The sequence below is a fragment of the Mesoplodon bidens genome (assembly GCF_964165515.1).
Source record: "Mesoplodon bidens genome assembly, chromosome: 8".
Taxonomy (NCBI): Eukaryota; Metazoa; Chordata; class Mammalia; order Artiodactyla; family Ziphiidae; genus Mesoplodon; species Mesoplodon bidens.
In genome coordinates, this window is record NC_138165.1 from 110745800 (window position 1) to 110760455 (window position 14656).

The following is a 14656-nucleotide window of genomic DNA, read 5'->3' on the forward strand; positions in this document are numbered from 1 at the left end:
TGCTCTCGCCCGTGTATCTGTGTGCGTACCCACCTGTGCATGCTGACGTGTCCATGTGTGTTCACAGAAACCCGTGATGACCCACCAGCCCTTAAAGGAGAGGTTGGTCTGAACAGGACAGAGCAACAGAGTGGTCCTCCACCTCGGCCTTCGTGTCCCTCCACCTGCCCCGCGTTTCCCAGTGCACGCAGCCCAGTGCAGGAACGAGAAGAAGCCCCATCCGTGAGCTGACACCGGTTCTCAGACCATCAGCTCTTCACCCACGTTCTCTGATGACCTCCAAGGCCGCCCCTGCCCACCTGCTCTGATCCGTGAGAAACATCTAAGCTGACGCGTCTTTCCTTTAGGGCAATGTGGTTTAAGCTTTCTGAAGGACACAGAGAAGCTCTTGCTCAGTGATCTTTTACCCCTTTCACTGCTGGCTTTCTTATGCTGCTTTCATGACCAGAATGGAAAAGGGGTGACTCAGCGACAGCACCAGCCATCTGTGTACTCCTGACTGTGTCTGTCGGAGCCAGGGCAGGTGTGTGGGTGCGACGGGACGTCAGGACAAGTCACTGAGCTCATGTCCGTCTGAATAAGAGGGAGGGATAGACCCCTGCATGTCCTCACACAAACACACCTAGTCTGCAGGTTCCCAGCGTGTGCTTCACAGGCTGGGAGAAAGGACACTGTGGTCGAGGACAGAGCATGCCAGCGGCAGCCAGTGAGCATTTGCTCAAAGCCCGGGTGCAGGTGCAGACCACCTGCCGGGAGGCACTGGCGGAGTCTGGACGGGCAGGGCCCAGCCTGGCACTGCCACTCACTGCGGTGGAATCCAGGAGGCCACTTGCCGTCGGTCCGCAGAGGATCTCCAAGTCCTGCTCCGCCTCGGACATTCTGGCAGTCTGGGACACGTCTGGGTGTCTGTGTGGCTCATCCAGCTTGAAGGAGAGCCCGCTGGGACCCCCTCCACAGCTGCCTTGAGCACAGTAACCCGGTCTCCCCTCCCTGAGCACGGCTGTGTGCTTCAGAGGGACCGGTTTATTGAATCCTCAGCGCATTTTGCAGAGGAGGAAACAGAGCCCCGAGCATGAGGCCGCCTCCCCTGTGATCCTCTGGTACTTTCCAAAGTGACTTTGGGTCAGCTTTAACTTCGCTCTCTCAAGTGGTTTGGTGTTTGTGTTCTGTGGTAACTGAAAGAAGAGGTGAATAAATGATGCCCAAGAGCCTTTGATACTAAGACTGACTGTGGACACAGCCCCACCCGTGGTTTACAGATTCTGCATCACGAGCTCCATTCGCGTTTCCAGTGAGCCTATAGCATCCCAGTCACCACAGAGACCATGTCATCGACGGGCTGACCCATGGCAGCTCCAGTGTGCTTTGCAGAATCAGCATCTGAGTTGATCTGAATGACTAGGCTTCAGGTTGTGCTGGGATTTGCAGAAAAGATGGCTCTGAAACTCCTTCTCAGAATGAAAGCTGCTTGAAGTAGTCAGCTCCTAATTCAAAGCTGAAAATGATTAAAAGATTCCAGTAAGCAAAAGAGGATCGATCCTTGCTTCCGTACACCCCTCCTTATTCACAGAGTAAACTAAAGTCAGCGTGAGCTCCTAGCGTTAAGAAAGAAGCAGTCCTGGCTGGCCTGCAGCACCGCCCTGGGTGTGATGTAACAGGCACGTGAGGCCTTGTGCCCCGGAACCTTAGTGGCCACTTAGCTCCGTTGCTAACTTGAGTTCAGAGAGCTTCCAACCTGGAAGCACATTCGTCCCTCCTTCAGAAGGCCTCTCGCTGGGGTCTCCGATTAGGGTCAGGGCTACACTCACTCTTTCATTCTCTCGGCAGCACCGCAGAGGCCCCGGACGGTGTGCATGGCCCAGGGACCTGCACCCATCTTGTGGGCAGCGGCCAGGGTGCCGGGGATGTGAATTCTCCCAGCTCCTCGCTGGTTCCTCAGCCCCTCTCGGCCCCTTGATATCGAATCTCCTTTCCAATCCCCATCAGGTCCCACGGCTTTAGGCACCTGTGGCTGGATTGCAGCCCAGACCCCCCGAGGTCCCCACCACAGACCAGCGGCCTCTTCCTCTGGCATCTCAAAGTCAGCCCATCCTACTGAACTCCGATCTTACCCACAAACCCTGCTGCATCCACTCAGGTCAACTCCGTCCTCCCAGGGGCTCCGGCCAAGGCTTTACCCTCTCTTTAACCTCACATTCTTTTGGGAAAAGCTGGCCACTCTGACTTCTGCATATGCCCCAACCCTTCCGTTCCGTCAGCGGCTGTGTCCCTTATTTGGGGTATATCTTTATGCCAAATGTCCACTCGGTTATTTCCAGGATGTCAGATCTGGCTTCACGTGCCTCGTACCCCCGTCACCTCAGTACCCTCGTCGTGCTTGTCTTACCACCCTGTGGTGTTGCGTGGATGCTGTGCTTTTGTTTCCAGTGTTACGAGTGGTCCAGTGTGTTATTGCTCTCTTGAGACCATTGTTTTGACTTGAGGACTTGTGTCCCCTGGGAGTACTGGCTGCTCTCTCAGCCATGCCTGGGCAGCACAGGTCATCAGGATGGTCGCCATGAACCCCACCGCTGGCCCCCTTTGCCTTCTCCTTTGAGCCCCTGGGAACCTTGAGAGGAGACAGCTCCCCAGCCTGGGGTCCACAGTCCTGTGGGTTTGGAGCGACGATGTCCAGGCAGGGCAGGGCAGCCCTTCTCTTTGCTCCAAAGCTCCTCTGCCCTTGCTCCTTCCCGAGGCCGCCCACTCCAGCGGTCCAGGCCAGGTCAGCAAGTCTGGCCAGGTCCATATGTTTCCTTGTGTCTGTGGTTGCTTTTGTGCTACAAACCCGAATATTTCCTGTCTGGCTCTTTATGGAAAATCTGTGCTGACCCCTGGTCCAGGCTGCGGCCCCCACAGGTGCAGGACTGCCTTGACCTTGGGCTCGCGAGGGTTGGCAAGGATCGTCCCCACGCGGTGCTGAGCAGCGTGGAAGGACCAGACGATGTTTGTCTCCTTTATCTTCACCCCAGTCTCCCTCCACCCCGGCTGCTGCCAACACTGCCCCAAACCTTCCATCCCAAGTGGCTCTCGGCCTCCCTGAGGGCCCTTCTCAAAGCCTAGGATTGTTTGTTCTCTTACTCAGTAGTTTCTGCAGATTTTGTTCGGTGAAAGGAGCCGGCACCTCACATTAACTCACCATCTTGGCAAAAACCGGGTCCGCTGTGTCTTGGAGTCGGGCACCGCCCACAGCCTGACCTCGATGGGCCCTGCGGCTGCTTGAACAGATTACTACGACCTGGGCTGCTTAAAACAGTAGAAATGTGTTCTCTCACGGGGGCCAGAAGTCCAAAATCAAGGTGTGTACAGGGCCGCACTCCTTCCAGAAGCTCTAGGAGAAACTGTCCTTTGCCTCTTCCAGGTTCTGGGGGCTCCAGTGGTCCGAGGCTTGTGGCCGCATCCCTCCAACCCCCACCTACCTCCACATGTTCTTCTTCTTGGTGTCGTCTCCTCGTCTGTCTGTCTTTTCGGTGTCGTCTCCTCGTCTGTCTGTCTCCTCTGTGTCGTCTCCTCGTCTGTCTGTCTTCTCTGTGTCATCTCCTCGTCTGTCTGTCTTCTCTGTGTCGTCTCCTCATCTGTATGTCTTCTCTGTGTCGTCTCCCCCCTCTGCCTTTCTCTCACAAGGACACTTGTCATTGGATCTCGGGCCCAGCTGGATTGTCCAGGACAATCCCCTCCTCTCAAGATCTTTACCCCAGTTACCTGAGCAAAGCCCCTGTTCCAAGTAAGGTCACATTCTCAGGTTCCAGGAGTTGGGATGGCGATGTAACTTTTGGGAGCCAACGTTTAACCCACCGTTGTCACACTAGGAAATCTTTTGTTTACAGAAACCAGTCAGTGGAACCCCTTTCCAGAGCCCCCAAAAGAGAGTATGGAGCAAACAGGATCGGCCCCCTGCCCCTCGGAGCTCAGCCTCCACAGAGACCGTGGGACTCTGCCTGCAGCCTGGCCACACTCACACCTCACCCCTGAGAGCTGGGGGACACGGACACCCGCCCTCCCCCATTCCATCCCGGTGGCATTGCCTGCCTCCCCTTGTCCCCCAGCCCTCGTGGAAATTTCCCTCGAATTCTTTCCTTCCCTCTCCCAGTAGCGGGAGTGGTGCTCACCACCCCACTCAAGGCCAGAGGACCCACTCTGTGCAAGGAAACCTCCAGTAGTGCCAGTTTAGGGAAGGAGGCGGGGAGGAGGTCTGTGCCCGGGCAGTGAGTGGCCGTGACCGGACACCCGGGGCCCAGCGCCCGGACGCAGTGGAAATGCTTCAGGATCAAGAGCCAGGCCCGTGACCTCACTGAGCGGTAATGCGAGCCCAAGGTCAAGGCAGTCCTGCACCTGTGGCATCCGCAGCAGCCTGGGCACCACCCCAGCAAGGGACACGCCGCCACCAGACGGCAGGTTCCCAGCAGGGACATTGGTGGTAGCAGCCACAGCCGTGCACCCCTCCCCACTGGCCTTTGGAAACAGGGCTGAACTTTTGAGGCTGAGGGAGCCCCAGAGCTCTTGTTTTTTTCTGGGATGTGGGAGGGATCCTGATGACAAGGACTGGTGAGCACGTAAAAGACTAATAAAAAAAACTAGAGACGTGACATATTCAGACCCCAAGCCACTAAAGGGGTCATGATCTCTAATCCACACAACAGTCCTGCAAGGTAGGTGCCATCAGCTTGTCTTCTGAGTGAAAAAATAGAAATTCCACAAAGGTCATAAGACTTGCCCAAGCTAGTAGCGCGAAGGCAGATTCAGACTCAGGACTACAGGAACACCAAAGGGGATGCTTTTTCTGCCATGTGAGGGTGTCCAATAAATTGCAGATTTCCCCCCACCCCCCGTGCCTTCCCCAGGACGTCGTCACGTGACTGGTGTGCTCTCCCTCAGTCCGCAGGGACCCTCCTCACAACAGCCTCACTGCCCCCAGCCCCGGCAGACGCTTGAGAGGACACTTACCCACCACCCCAGCTCTTCATCCCTAATCCAGGCTCTCTCAGGGTTGGTGGTTGTGTCTTTTTGGCCCCTGTGTAAAAGCTACAGGGTTTGGGGTGAGAGCAGACAAGGGGTGGTGTTTGTTCATGGTTGCTATTGAACAAATAAATGAAAAACTAAGATAATATAAAGACTAGAATTTAAGTGATATGTAACGTATGTAAACATTCATATGCAAAGGACCAAGGATTGAAAGGTGCAGGGGAAAGGTCAGGTGGAAAGTTCCGGGCACACCTTGGACCCCTGCTGGCGCCAGCTTCTCTGGGGACCGAGGGGTCTCTGGCCAGGACCCACGTGGATGGGGGTCCCTAGGGCTCCTGCTGTGCAGCACAGATGGATGCGGGCCTAAGGATAGGTGGTGGCCTGGCTCCACCCCTGTCTTCCAAGAGATGGCAGACATGAGGACAATGACACTGACACAGTGATGGCACATGGACAGTCTAAGGCAGAGCAGGACCGGAGTTCACCAGGCAGAGCGAGGGAGGCTGTAATTTCAAAGGGCTCCCAAGCTGCCCACTCTGCTGGCTTTGCCATGGGTGACGCTGTTGGCTCGGTCCAGACAGAGCCCCAAGGCTCATCCCCGAGATGAGGGAGGGGGCTTCCTTTGGAGTCAAACAGGCACAGGGACAAAGCCAAGCCCATGTCCCCAAGAGCTGACATGACGAAGAGTCTCCTGTCCTCTCTGAGTAGAACACTTCCTGACTGGCTATCCAATCTCTCACTCAAAGCCAAGGCTCACAGCCCAATCCAAAGATCTGCAGAAGACTTAAATAGACATTTCTCCAAAGAAGACATACAGGTGGCCAACAGGCACATGAAAAGATGCTCAGCATCGCTAATTATTAGAGAAATGCAAATCAAAACTACAGTGAGGTATCACCTTACACCAGTCAGAATTGCCATCATCAAAAAACCTACAAACAATAAATGCTAGAGAGGGTGTGGAGAAAAGGGAACCCTCCTGCACTGTTGATGGGAATGTAAACTGGTATAGCCACTATGGGGAACAGTCATGAGGTTTCTTAAAAAACTAAAAATAGAACTACCATATGACCCAGCAATCCTACTCCTGGGCATATATCCAGACAAGATGAAAACTCTAATTCGAAAAGATACATGCACCCCTATGTTCACAGCAGCACTATTTACAATAGCCAAGACATGGAATCAGCCTAAATGTCCACTGACAGATGAATAGATAAAGAAGATGTGGTATATATACATATATATATATGTATATATATATATATGTATATATATATATACATACAGTGGAATATTAGTCATAAAAAGAATGAAATAATGTCATTCTCAGCAACATGGGTGGACCTAGAGATTATCATACTAAGTGAAGTAAGCCAGACAGAGAAAAACAAATACCATGTGGAATCTAGAAAAAATTATACAAATGAACTTATTTACAAAACAGAAACAGACTCAAAGACATAGAAAACAAAGTTCTGATTACCAAAGGGGAAAGGGAGCAAGGGATAAATTAGGAGTATGTGATTAGCAGGTATACACTACTATATATAAAATAAACAACAAGGACCTACTGCATAGCACAGGGAACTATATTCAATATTTTGTAATAACCTATAATGGAAAAGATATATATGTGTGTGTGTGTGTATCTGAATCACTTTACTGTACCCCTAAAACTAACACAATATTGTAAATCAATTATACTGCAATTAAAAGAAAAAAAAAAAACAAGGGGGCTTCCCTGGTGGCACAGTGGTTGAGAGTCCGCCTACCAATGCAGGGGACACGGGTTCGTACCCCAGTCCGGGACGATCCCACATGCCGCAGAGCGGCTGGGCCCGTGAGCCACGGCCGCTGAGCCTGCGTGTCCGGAGCCTGTGCTCCGCAATGGGAGAGGCCGCAACAGTGAGGCCCGCGTACCGCAAAAAAAAAAAAACAAGGTTCAACTCCAAAGTGCTTTGCTGGGTGTCAGGCACCCCTGTATTTCCAGGAGACAGAGAAGCCACACTGGCAGCTGTGTTTCTGGCTCCCAGGGCATCTAATAAGAGGGGATTTTTCGTCTAATTCCCAATAGTCTTTATAAATTCCACTGTTTGAGAGAATTCTCCAGAGTTCCTTTTTCTACCGGATGGCCATTCCAGAGACATCTCTCCTGGGAGTGGAACACAGGTCAGGGACCAGTGGCCCTGGTGTACAGAGAGCCATACCCCTGCTTCCAACCAGGGAGCAAGAGAAGCCAGTGGCTTCACTGTGACCCCGGGTGGACATGAGAGACACTATTTAAACAGTATTTAAAATACTTCTCCAGAGTCTTTTTCTCTGTCCGTCTCCTTAATGCGGAAAAGAGAAAAAGCATTTGGAGGAGTTGAATGCAGGAACCTACCAAAGACCTTTCACGGTTAAAGGCGGGCTGTGTGTGGGCAGCACAAACCATTCTGCTCAGATAACCTAGCATCCAGCACCCAGGTCACCAGAGGATGCCCAGTCTCCTGCAAGTCCTTAGGGAAGAGTGTGATTTCACAGGTCATGTCCCTGGTCTCATCAACTTCAAGCCAACCGTGAGTTAAAGAGCTGCAATTCCACAATTTTATACCAAACCTTCATTTCAGAAAGTTCCAAGGACTTTCACTTCTCAGCAGCACCGTGAGGAAGAAGCTGCTTTGCTGGGGGCCTCACAACCCATCGCTGAAAGAGCGCTAGGAATCTTGGTGCTTGGCCTCTGCCAACCAGGCATTCTGCGTTCAGCTTGCTGGCTGCAGCCAAGTAATCTTTCAGCATGCTCACAATGCTCGTATCTCCAGAGTTACTTTTATAGAGGATTTTTACTACCTATGATAAAAAGTCAGAATCGTCTCTCAACCAGCAACCTTGTTCATTCCTCCGGACATCCATTCACACGTTAACTTTTAGCCAAAACTCCTGCAAGTTAATTTACGGGTAAGTAGGTGAAGTCCATTCCAGAAGTTACCTGACAGCTGTGGCTTCTCGGGAAAGGGCCAGCCTGAGGAATCTTATGCTGCCAGATTCCCCTGAAAACATCTACAGCAAAGTCTGCCCAGAGGTAGCCTTTTGGGTAAATAAACAAGCCAACCCCTCAAGTCCTTCCACACTTGCAGCTCAGTGGCACCTGGGCTCAGAATCCCAAGGAAATAGTCACACTGGAGAAAATAGTACTTTGCTCCATCACCACAAACACAGCAGTCTGTGATGGTTAATTTTATGCGTCATCTTGGCCTGGCTGTGGAGTCTAGATGTTGCTGTGAAGGTGATTTTCAGGCGAGATTAACAGAGGACCCGCCATAATGGGGGTGGGCCTCGTCTAATCAGCTGAAGCCCTTAAGAGGAAAAAGATTGAGGTTCCCGAGGAAGAGGGAATTCTGCAGACTATGCTGGGACTCCGGTGGCAAAATCAGCTCTTCCCTCGTCTCCAGGCTGCCGGCTGCCCTGAGGATTTCAGACTTGCCAGGCCCAAAGTCACATGAGGTTATTCCATAAAATCCCTCTCTCTCCCTTTCTCTTTCTCCTTGAAAACACACACACACACACACACCTTATTGGTTCTGTTTCTCTGCAGAACCCCGATTAATACACAGCTCCTACGTACATAATGCTTCTCACATCATCATCACATTTGAAGCTTGGAAACCAGTTGACTGGGAGCCATGAGCAAGGCACTGGGGCAGTTCCCAAATACAGAGTCAGGTCCCCGGAGCCACTGCCTCTTGGAGAAAGAAGGGACCCCCACTGCTGCCCACCCACCTCTCAATATAACTTCATCTCACTCAGGCCTCAGGGACCTCACTTTCCACATGACCCAGACTTCAAAAACAGCTCTCTAATTTAGAGATGAGTGCTTTAACATTTTCTCAAGAATTTGGATTTTCAGAAGCCATCTACCTCAGAAACAGCTTTGCCAATAACTGAATACTCCATTCACCAGGGCTCTTCTGCAGCTAGACCTCAGATAGGACTGTGTCTTTCCAGGGGTCCAGAGGAATCCCGTGTTTAAGAAACACACAGGCCAAAGCCACAAAGACTACTTTCTTCTAGGAACAAGGGCCAGAAAGAACCATGTCATCAGTCACTCAGACACATTTATGGAGCACTACATGCTTTCCCATGGCTGCCATAACAGAGGACGACAAGCAAGGTGGCTTAGAACAACAAAAATTCATTGCCTCACAGGTCAAGAGAGCAAGTCCAAAATCAAGGTATCGGCAGGCTTGGTTCCTTCTGGAGGCTGCCAGGGGAAATGGCCCCAGCTTCTCCCCCAGCTTCAGGTGCTTCTGGCAGCCCTGATGTTGTGCCTGGTCTTGTGGCCGCATCCCTCCCATCTCTGCCTCAGAATCCACATCGCCTCTTCCCTTGTGTGTCTCTGCTTGTCTGTCCTCTTCTCATCACGACACCAGTGATTGGATTTAGGGCCCGCTTTACACCAGAATGATCTCGTCTTAACAAATTACACCTGCAATGACCCTATTTCCAAATAATGTCGCATCTGAGGTTCCGGGTGGACATGAATTTGGGAGGACACTATTCAACCCCCTACAGAGCACCATTAGGTCCAAAAGCCAAAACAAAAACCATCCGTCATCACGCCGCTTACTGCGTGCCCGCTGTGTACCCGGTAATCTACCATGTGAGTGTGTAAGCTCAAAGACCTCAAAACTGTGACTTCGGGCTTCCCTGGTGGCGCAGTGGTTGAGAGTCCGCCTGCCGATGCAGGGGACATGGGTTCGTGCCCCGGTCCGGGAAGATCCCGCGTGCCACGGAGCGGCTGGGCCCGTGAGCCGTGGCCGCTGAGCCTGCGCGTCCAAAGCCTGTGCTCCGCGACGGGAGAGGCCGCAGCGGTGAGAGGCCCAAGTACCATAAAAACAAAAAAGAAAACAAAAAAAAAAAGCCTGTCACTTCCACCCCGAAGACTGGGGTTCTCCTAACTATGCTGAGGACACGGGGGTCTCCTCCACGTGGCTCTTCCAGTGCAGGAGCGTCATCCGCCCACAGCAGCCTGGTGCACCTGGAGCATCCTCTCAGGATGGAGGGAAGGACAGGGGCCAGGGTGGCTTGGGGCAGCCATGCCCTTGAGACCTCTCGGAGCGTCCCTCTTGACCATGAGCCGTTCATCGCGCATTTCAAGAGGTGAGTCTCCACTGCCGCCCCTGCCTCTCCAGCCCAGATTCTGACTGTAGCCCTGCAGCGTCCACAGCTCATGGTTCTAGACACAAGAGTGAGCAGGGTGATGTGTGTCCCAGGTGCTGGCCAGTCAGGGATGGACCGAGCCTGCTGAGAAGCCCTCCGCTGGACCAGCAGGGAGCGGGTCACTGGATCCAGCCGTGTACGCCTCACAGACACCCCACATGGGGTCCCAGGAGCCAGACTGTTATCTTTCCCCAAAGATCTGAGGCCTCTGTGTGTGGAGCACTGTTCACCCACACCTGCCATAAATAATTTCTAGCTAGAGATACAGACCAGGGAGCAGCAGACTGTGGCTCCAGGTGTTCTCGTAAATAACGTCTTGCAGGTGCCCCCTGGGGCTCGGGGGCTCCTGGCGAGAGCAGTAGAGTAGCACCTCCAGTTCTCAAGTGCCCCCTCAATAACTCTGGGTCCTCTTATGGCTGCCACCAGAGACCACAGGGGACATCATTCCCCTCTGTCAGCAGGGCAGAGCAGAGAGCCGTGGGCACAGGGGCTGGAGCAATGCCACCCTGTCGACCAAAATAATCAATCGACAGTCTATACTAGGAATAGGAAAGAGATTTATCTGAGCCAAGCTGAGGGCTACAGCCCGGAAGCCAGCCTCCCAGATAACTCCGGAACTGCTCTGGAGGAGCATGGTTTTTAGAACAGCTGTGTATCTTGTCAGAACAAAAAACATCAACATTAAACAAGTCAGGGTTACATTCTTTCAAAATTTTTTAAAAAACAGACCAGCAGGTACACAGCAGCCAGCATGGCCTTGGCCCTGGGAAGGGAGTCTTATCATCAAAGGAGCACCAGCATCAGCGTCCCAGGAAGGGAGGCATTTCATCTTTATTTTTAATGTGGACATTCTTTACTTCTGGTCAGTGCACCCTTTTCTTTAATGATTAGAGCAGACATACAATGTATGTTTGATGGGCCACAAACAGGATGTTCTAGTTAACATACGGTTCAAGTTAACGCACGTATAAGCCAGAACGACTCCGCCAGACCTCAATATGTGAACATTTCTTTTATCAGCACCAACCCGCACTGAGACGAAGCTGCTTGGCTGAAAGAGGATTCACTACCCCCCCACACACACACTCATGCACACATACACACCACACGCACACACCACATGCACACACCACACATGCAACACACACCACACATGCGCACACACTCTCTCACACACATGCACACTCGTGTGCGTGCACACTCACACACGCGTGCACACGGCGTGCACACTCGCACACACACACACGCAGGCTCCCACGATGGTGCCCAGGAAGCTGCCTCCAGCTGCTGTGGTCTCACAGTATCCACTGCCCCCGAGGCCCAGGTGCTGTGCACACATCTGCAGGGAGAGAACCCACCTCGAGACAGGACCACACCTCATGTCAGTGCTTCTCCACCATCACCACTCTTCACAAGAGCCACTCTGACCACCGTGGACCCTGAGCTCCCCTGGGCATTCTGACAGAATCCATCCCAGTGGCCTCAGCCTGCAGCCCAGGGTGGAAGCCACCTGCCACGCTCCTTATACACTCCCCCTCACTAGCGCCCCCCAACTCCAGACTTTCTGGGAACCCACCACCCATATAACCTCCATCACCAGGAATGGGCAGCCATGGCAGGAAGGAGAAGCGCCCGTGACTGACCCTCTGGGGTCCAAGTACTGCTCTGGAACTTTCCTCGAAGTCTGACGGAGGCTCAGGAAGGGCCGCATGGCCCCTGCACACATCCAAGGAGAGCAACCCGGGAGGTGTCCTCCCAGGACAGGCTCTTTGAGATGATGCTCAATGGCGCTTCAATGACCTTTGCTCTAATCCAGGATTATTCAGTATATGAAGGAGCTCAGTTCTGAGGGCCAAGTGAAGTGGAGGGCAGTGCTCAGTTATTTAAAATAGCACGAGTCCGATGAATCTACCCAGAGAGTATGTGAAAAGCCCACGAGAAGGAAATATATCGCATGTGATAAATGGCTGGATTCCCTGATATGATGGATGGGTTTTTTTCTAGCTTTCTGTATGTGCTAAACTCTTTCCAAATGTATATAAATAGTTTTTATAATAAAAATAAACTTGTTTATTATTTATTTCACAATGGAAATACATGTATTTGTTTTATAATAATAATAAACTTGTTTATTTTAAACAGTAATTATGACAATTCTGGAAAAGCCTAGAAAAAGTAATTTTTCAGTGATCGGAACAGGACGAAAGTGGCTTGCGTGTAATGAATGCAGCTATGAAAAGCCACGTAGGTGCCTGGGAAGGACTACAAGGATATAATTCAGTTGTGAGGGCCTCGGGTGACTTGTCCCTTCACCTTTGCATTGGAAACTGGGACTTAAAGGAGGAGGGAGAAGCCGCAGGGTCCCCTCTGCGTCAGCCATCACGCGGCTGCGAGCATCCAGGCTGGTGGCACCTGACTGCAATTGCCCAAAGCATGAAGGAGGAAGGCTAATGTGTTTTAAAACCACTCAGCCCAAATGAAATTATATAACCCAGGAAGGGACACATCACATCGCTAATGAGAGTTAAAAAAAAAAAATAGAAGAAAGAAAAGAAAAAAAACAACTCTCTCCTGATGCCGCCCAGTGAGGGAGGCGGGCGGGGAGGGACGGGCGGGTGTCGGGTCGACTGTTTCCTCCTGGGACTATAAAAGGGGGAAGCTGGCTGCCACCTGGGTCACTGCTCCTGGTCACAGCACTTGCCAGCCTCGTGGGAACCTCGGTGAGTAGCTCCCAGGGTGCTGGAGAGGGTGGGGGTCCCTGACACCCCACCCTCCTCTGTCAACCTTCCCTCCGCATCCGGGCAGGGGTCAGTCCTGGCAGCCAGGACTGGCGGGGCAGCCACCGCATCGCTTGTGCATCTGAGGGCCACGCTGGCCTGCCGGGGCCCCGGTGCACAAGGCTGCCCGTGGTGGAGACAAAAGGTGAAGCTGTCCAGGCAACTCTGCTGGGAATGCAGACCAGGAATCCCGCCGGCCAGGCCACAGCCAACCTCCAACTCTCAGGAGGCAGGTCCTTCCTCTGGTACCAGGTGCTGTCAGGGTTCTCCTAAGACACCCTCCACCCAGAGGGGGTCCCAGCCCAGGGGGAGGAGCAAACACCCCAGTGTCTCTGGGTGCACCGCTTTATTACTCCACTTTTTTATTTTTTTATTTTTATTTTTGGCTGTGGGGATCTTAGTTCCCCGATCAGGGATTGAACCTGGGCCCCAGCAGTGAAAGTGCCGAGTCCAAACATTGGACCGCCAGGGAGCGCCCTTTATTACTCTGCTTTGATGATGGCACCTCCATTTCCTCTAAGTTGGAGTCCCCCGCCACTGAGTGTGAGACACCCCAGCATGTCTCTGGAAAGGAAAGGGGTGGGCATCTTAAATCTCTTGGATGGAGAGCACTTTCCGGGGGCTGGAAAGCCAAGGTTGGCAGAGGGGTCCTCCCTGAAACAGGCAGCCTCTCTGGTGTCTTCTGCAGGTTCCTGAAGTGCCAAGGGTGGGGGGTGGGAGGACACAGCCCTATGAGCTGGGGTCACCTGTGGAAGGAGTTGCCAGGTCTGCGGGATGGATGCTGTTCAGGGCCTCAGCCCCGGCAGGGTGAGAAGTGAGTTTTCTGGGTGTCTCTGTTGCCCTCAGCACCCTCTCCCCCAACACCGGTACTGGGGGTGTCCTGCTGCATGAGGACAGGTCCCACCTGCTGCAGGTTGATCTTGGAGACTCAGTAGCTGGGATCTGGGGTCGTGGGGAGGGTGAGTGCTCTTGGGAAGGATGGAAGATGATGACACTTCTACAGTGCCCGGCTGGCAGCTGACATTCTCCAGCCGGCACGGGGCAGGATGCAACCGGGCCGAGGGAGGGAAAGAAACCTGCACCAGGGTCCCGGCCCCTGAGCGTGGTCCAGGCTCAGCATCCCCCCAGCTCGCCTCCCTGGGCACGCCTGAGGTTGGGCCGCACCCCGTCCACCTCTGCAGCAACCCCGGCTCCTCCGGGCGGCTCCCCACCAACCCCCTCATCTCTGCCCTCCCTGCTGAGGCCAGGTGTGCACACCCACAGTGGCGCGGAGCCCTCCCGCACTCCTGGTTCCCTGACACAGACAGGCAGACAGATGGGGGCAGTTCCAAGAGAGCCCCGCTCTCTACATCCACAGCTCACGTTCCTCCCGGCTTCCTTCTGATGACAGAGGGTCCTTGCAAACATGACTGAGCACAGCAGAGGCCACCACACACGTGGTCACCTCATCTAGTGCTCACCATACGGAGGAGAGGGTGGGGTCCCCAGGGGAGCAAGGAACTGTGCAGAGAGCCAGGTCGCCTGCTACCTTTATGCTCACTGCCATTCCAGCAGAGCAGAGAAACGCACAGCAGAGCACAGCTGCCTGCACACGCGTGTAACCCCATGCACACCCCCTCACGTACACAGGGGCGTGAAAACACATGCACACCCTGTCGTACACAGGTGCACACCCATGC

The 14656-nt window shown here is 53.2% G+C and overlaps 1 protein-coding gene across 5 annotated transcripts in view; it reads left to right on the plus strand.

The window, feature by feature from the left end:
* The window catches only part of MLPH (melanophilin), a 46297-nt gene extending 41257 nt beyond the window's left edge, over nucleotides 1–5040 (plus strand). For all 5 annotated transcript variants that reach the window (XM_081242124.1, XM_081242122.1, XM_081242126.1 and 2 more), the window contains one exon: nucleotides 68–5040. In XM_081242124.1, coding sequence (XP_081098250.1) covers nucleotides 68–112 — 45 coding nt within the window. In that variant the 3' untranslated portion in view covers nucleotides 113–5040. The remainder of the gene's footprint in view (nucleotides 1–67) is intronic.
* Nucleotides 5041–14656: the final 9616 nt, after the last annotated feature.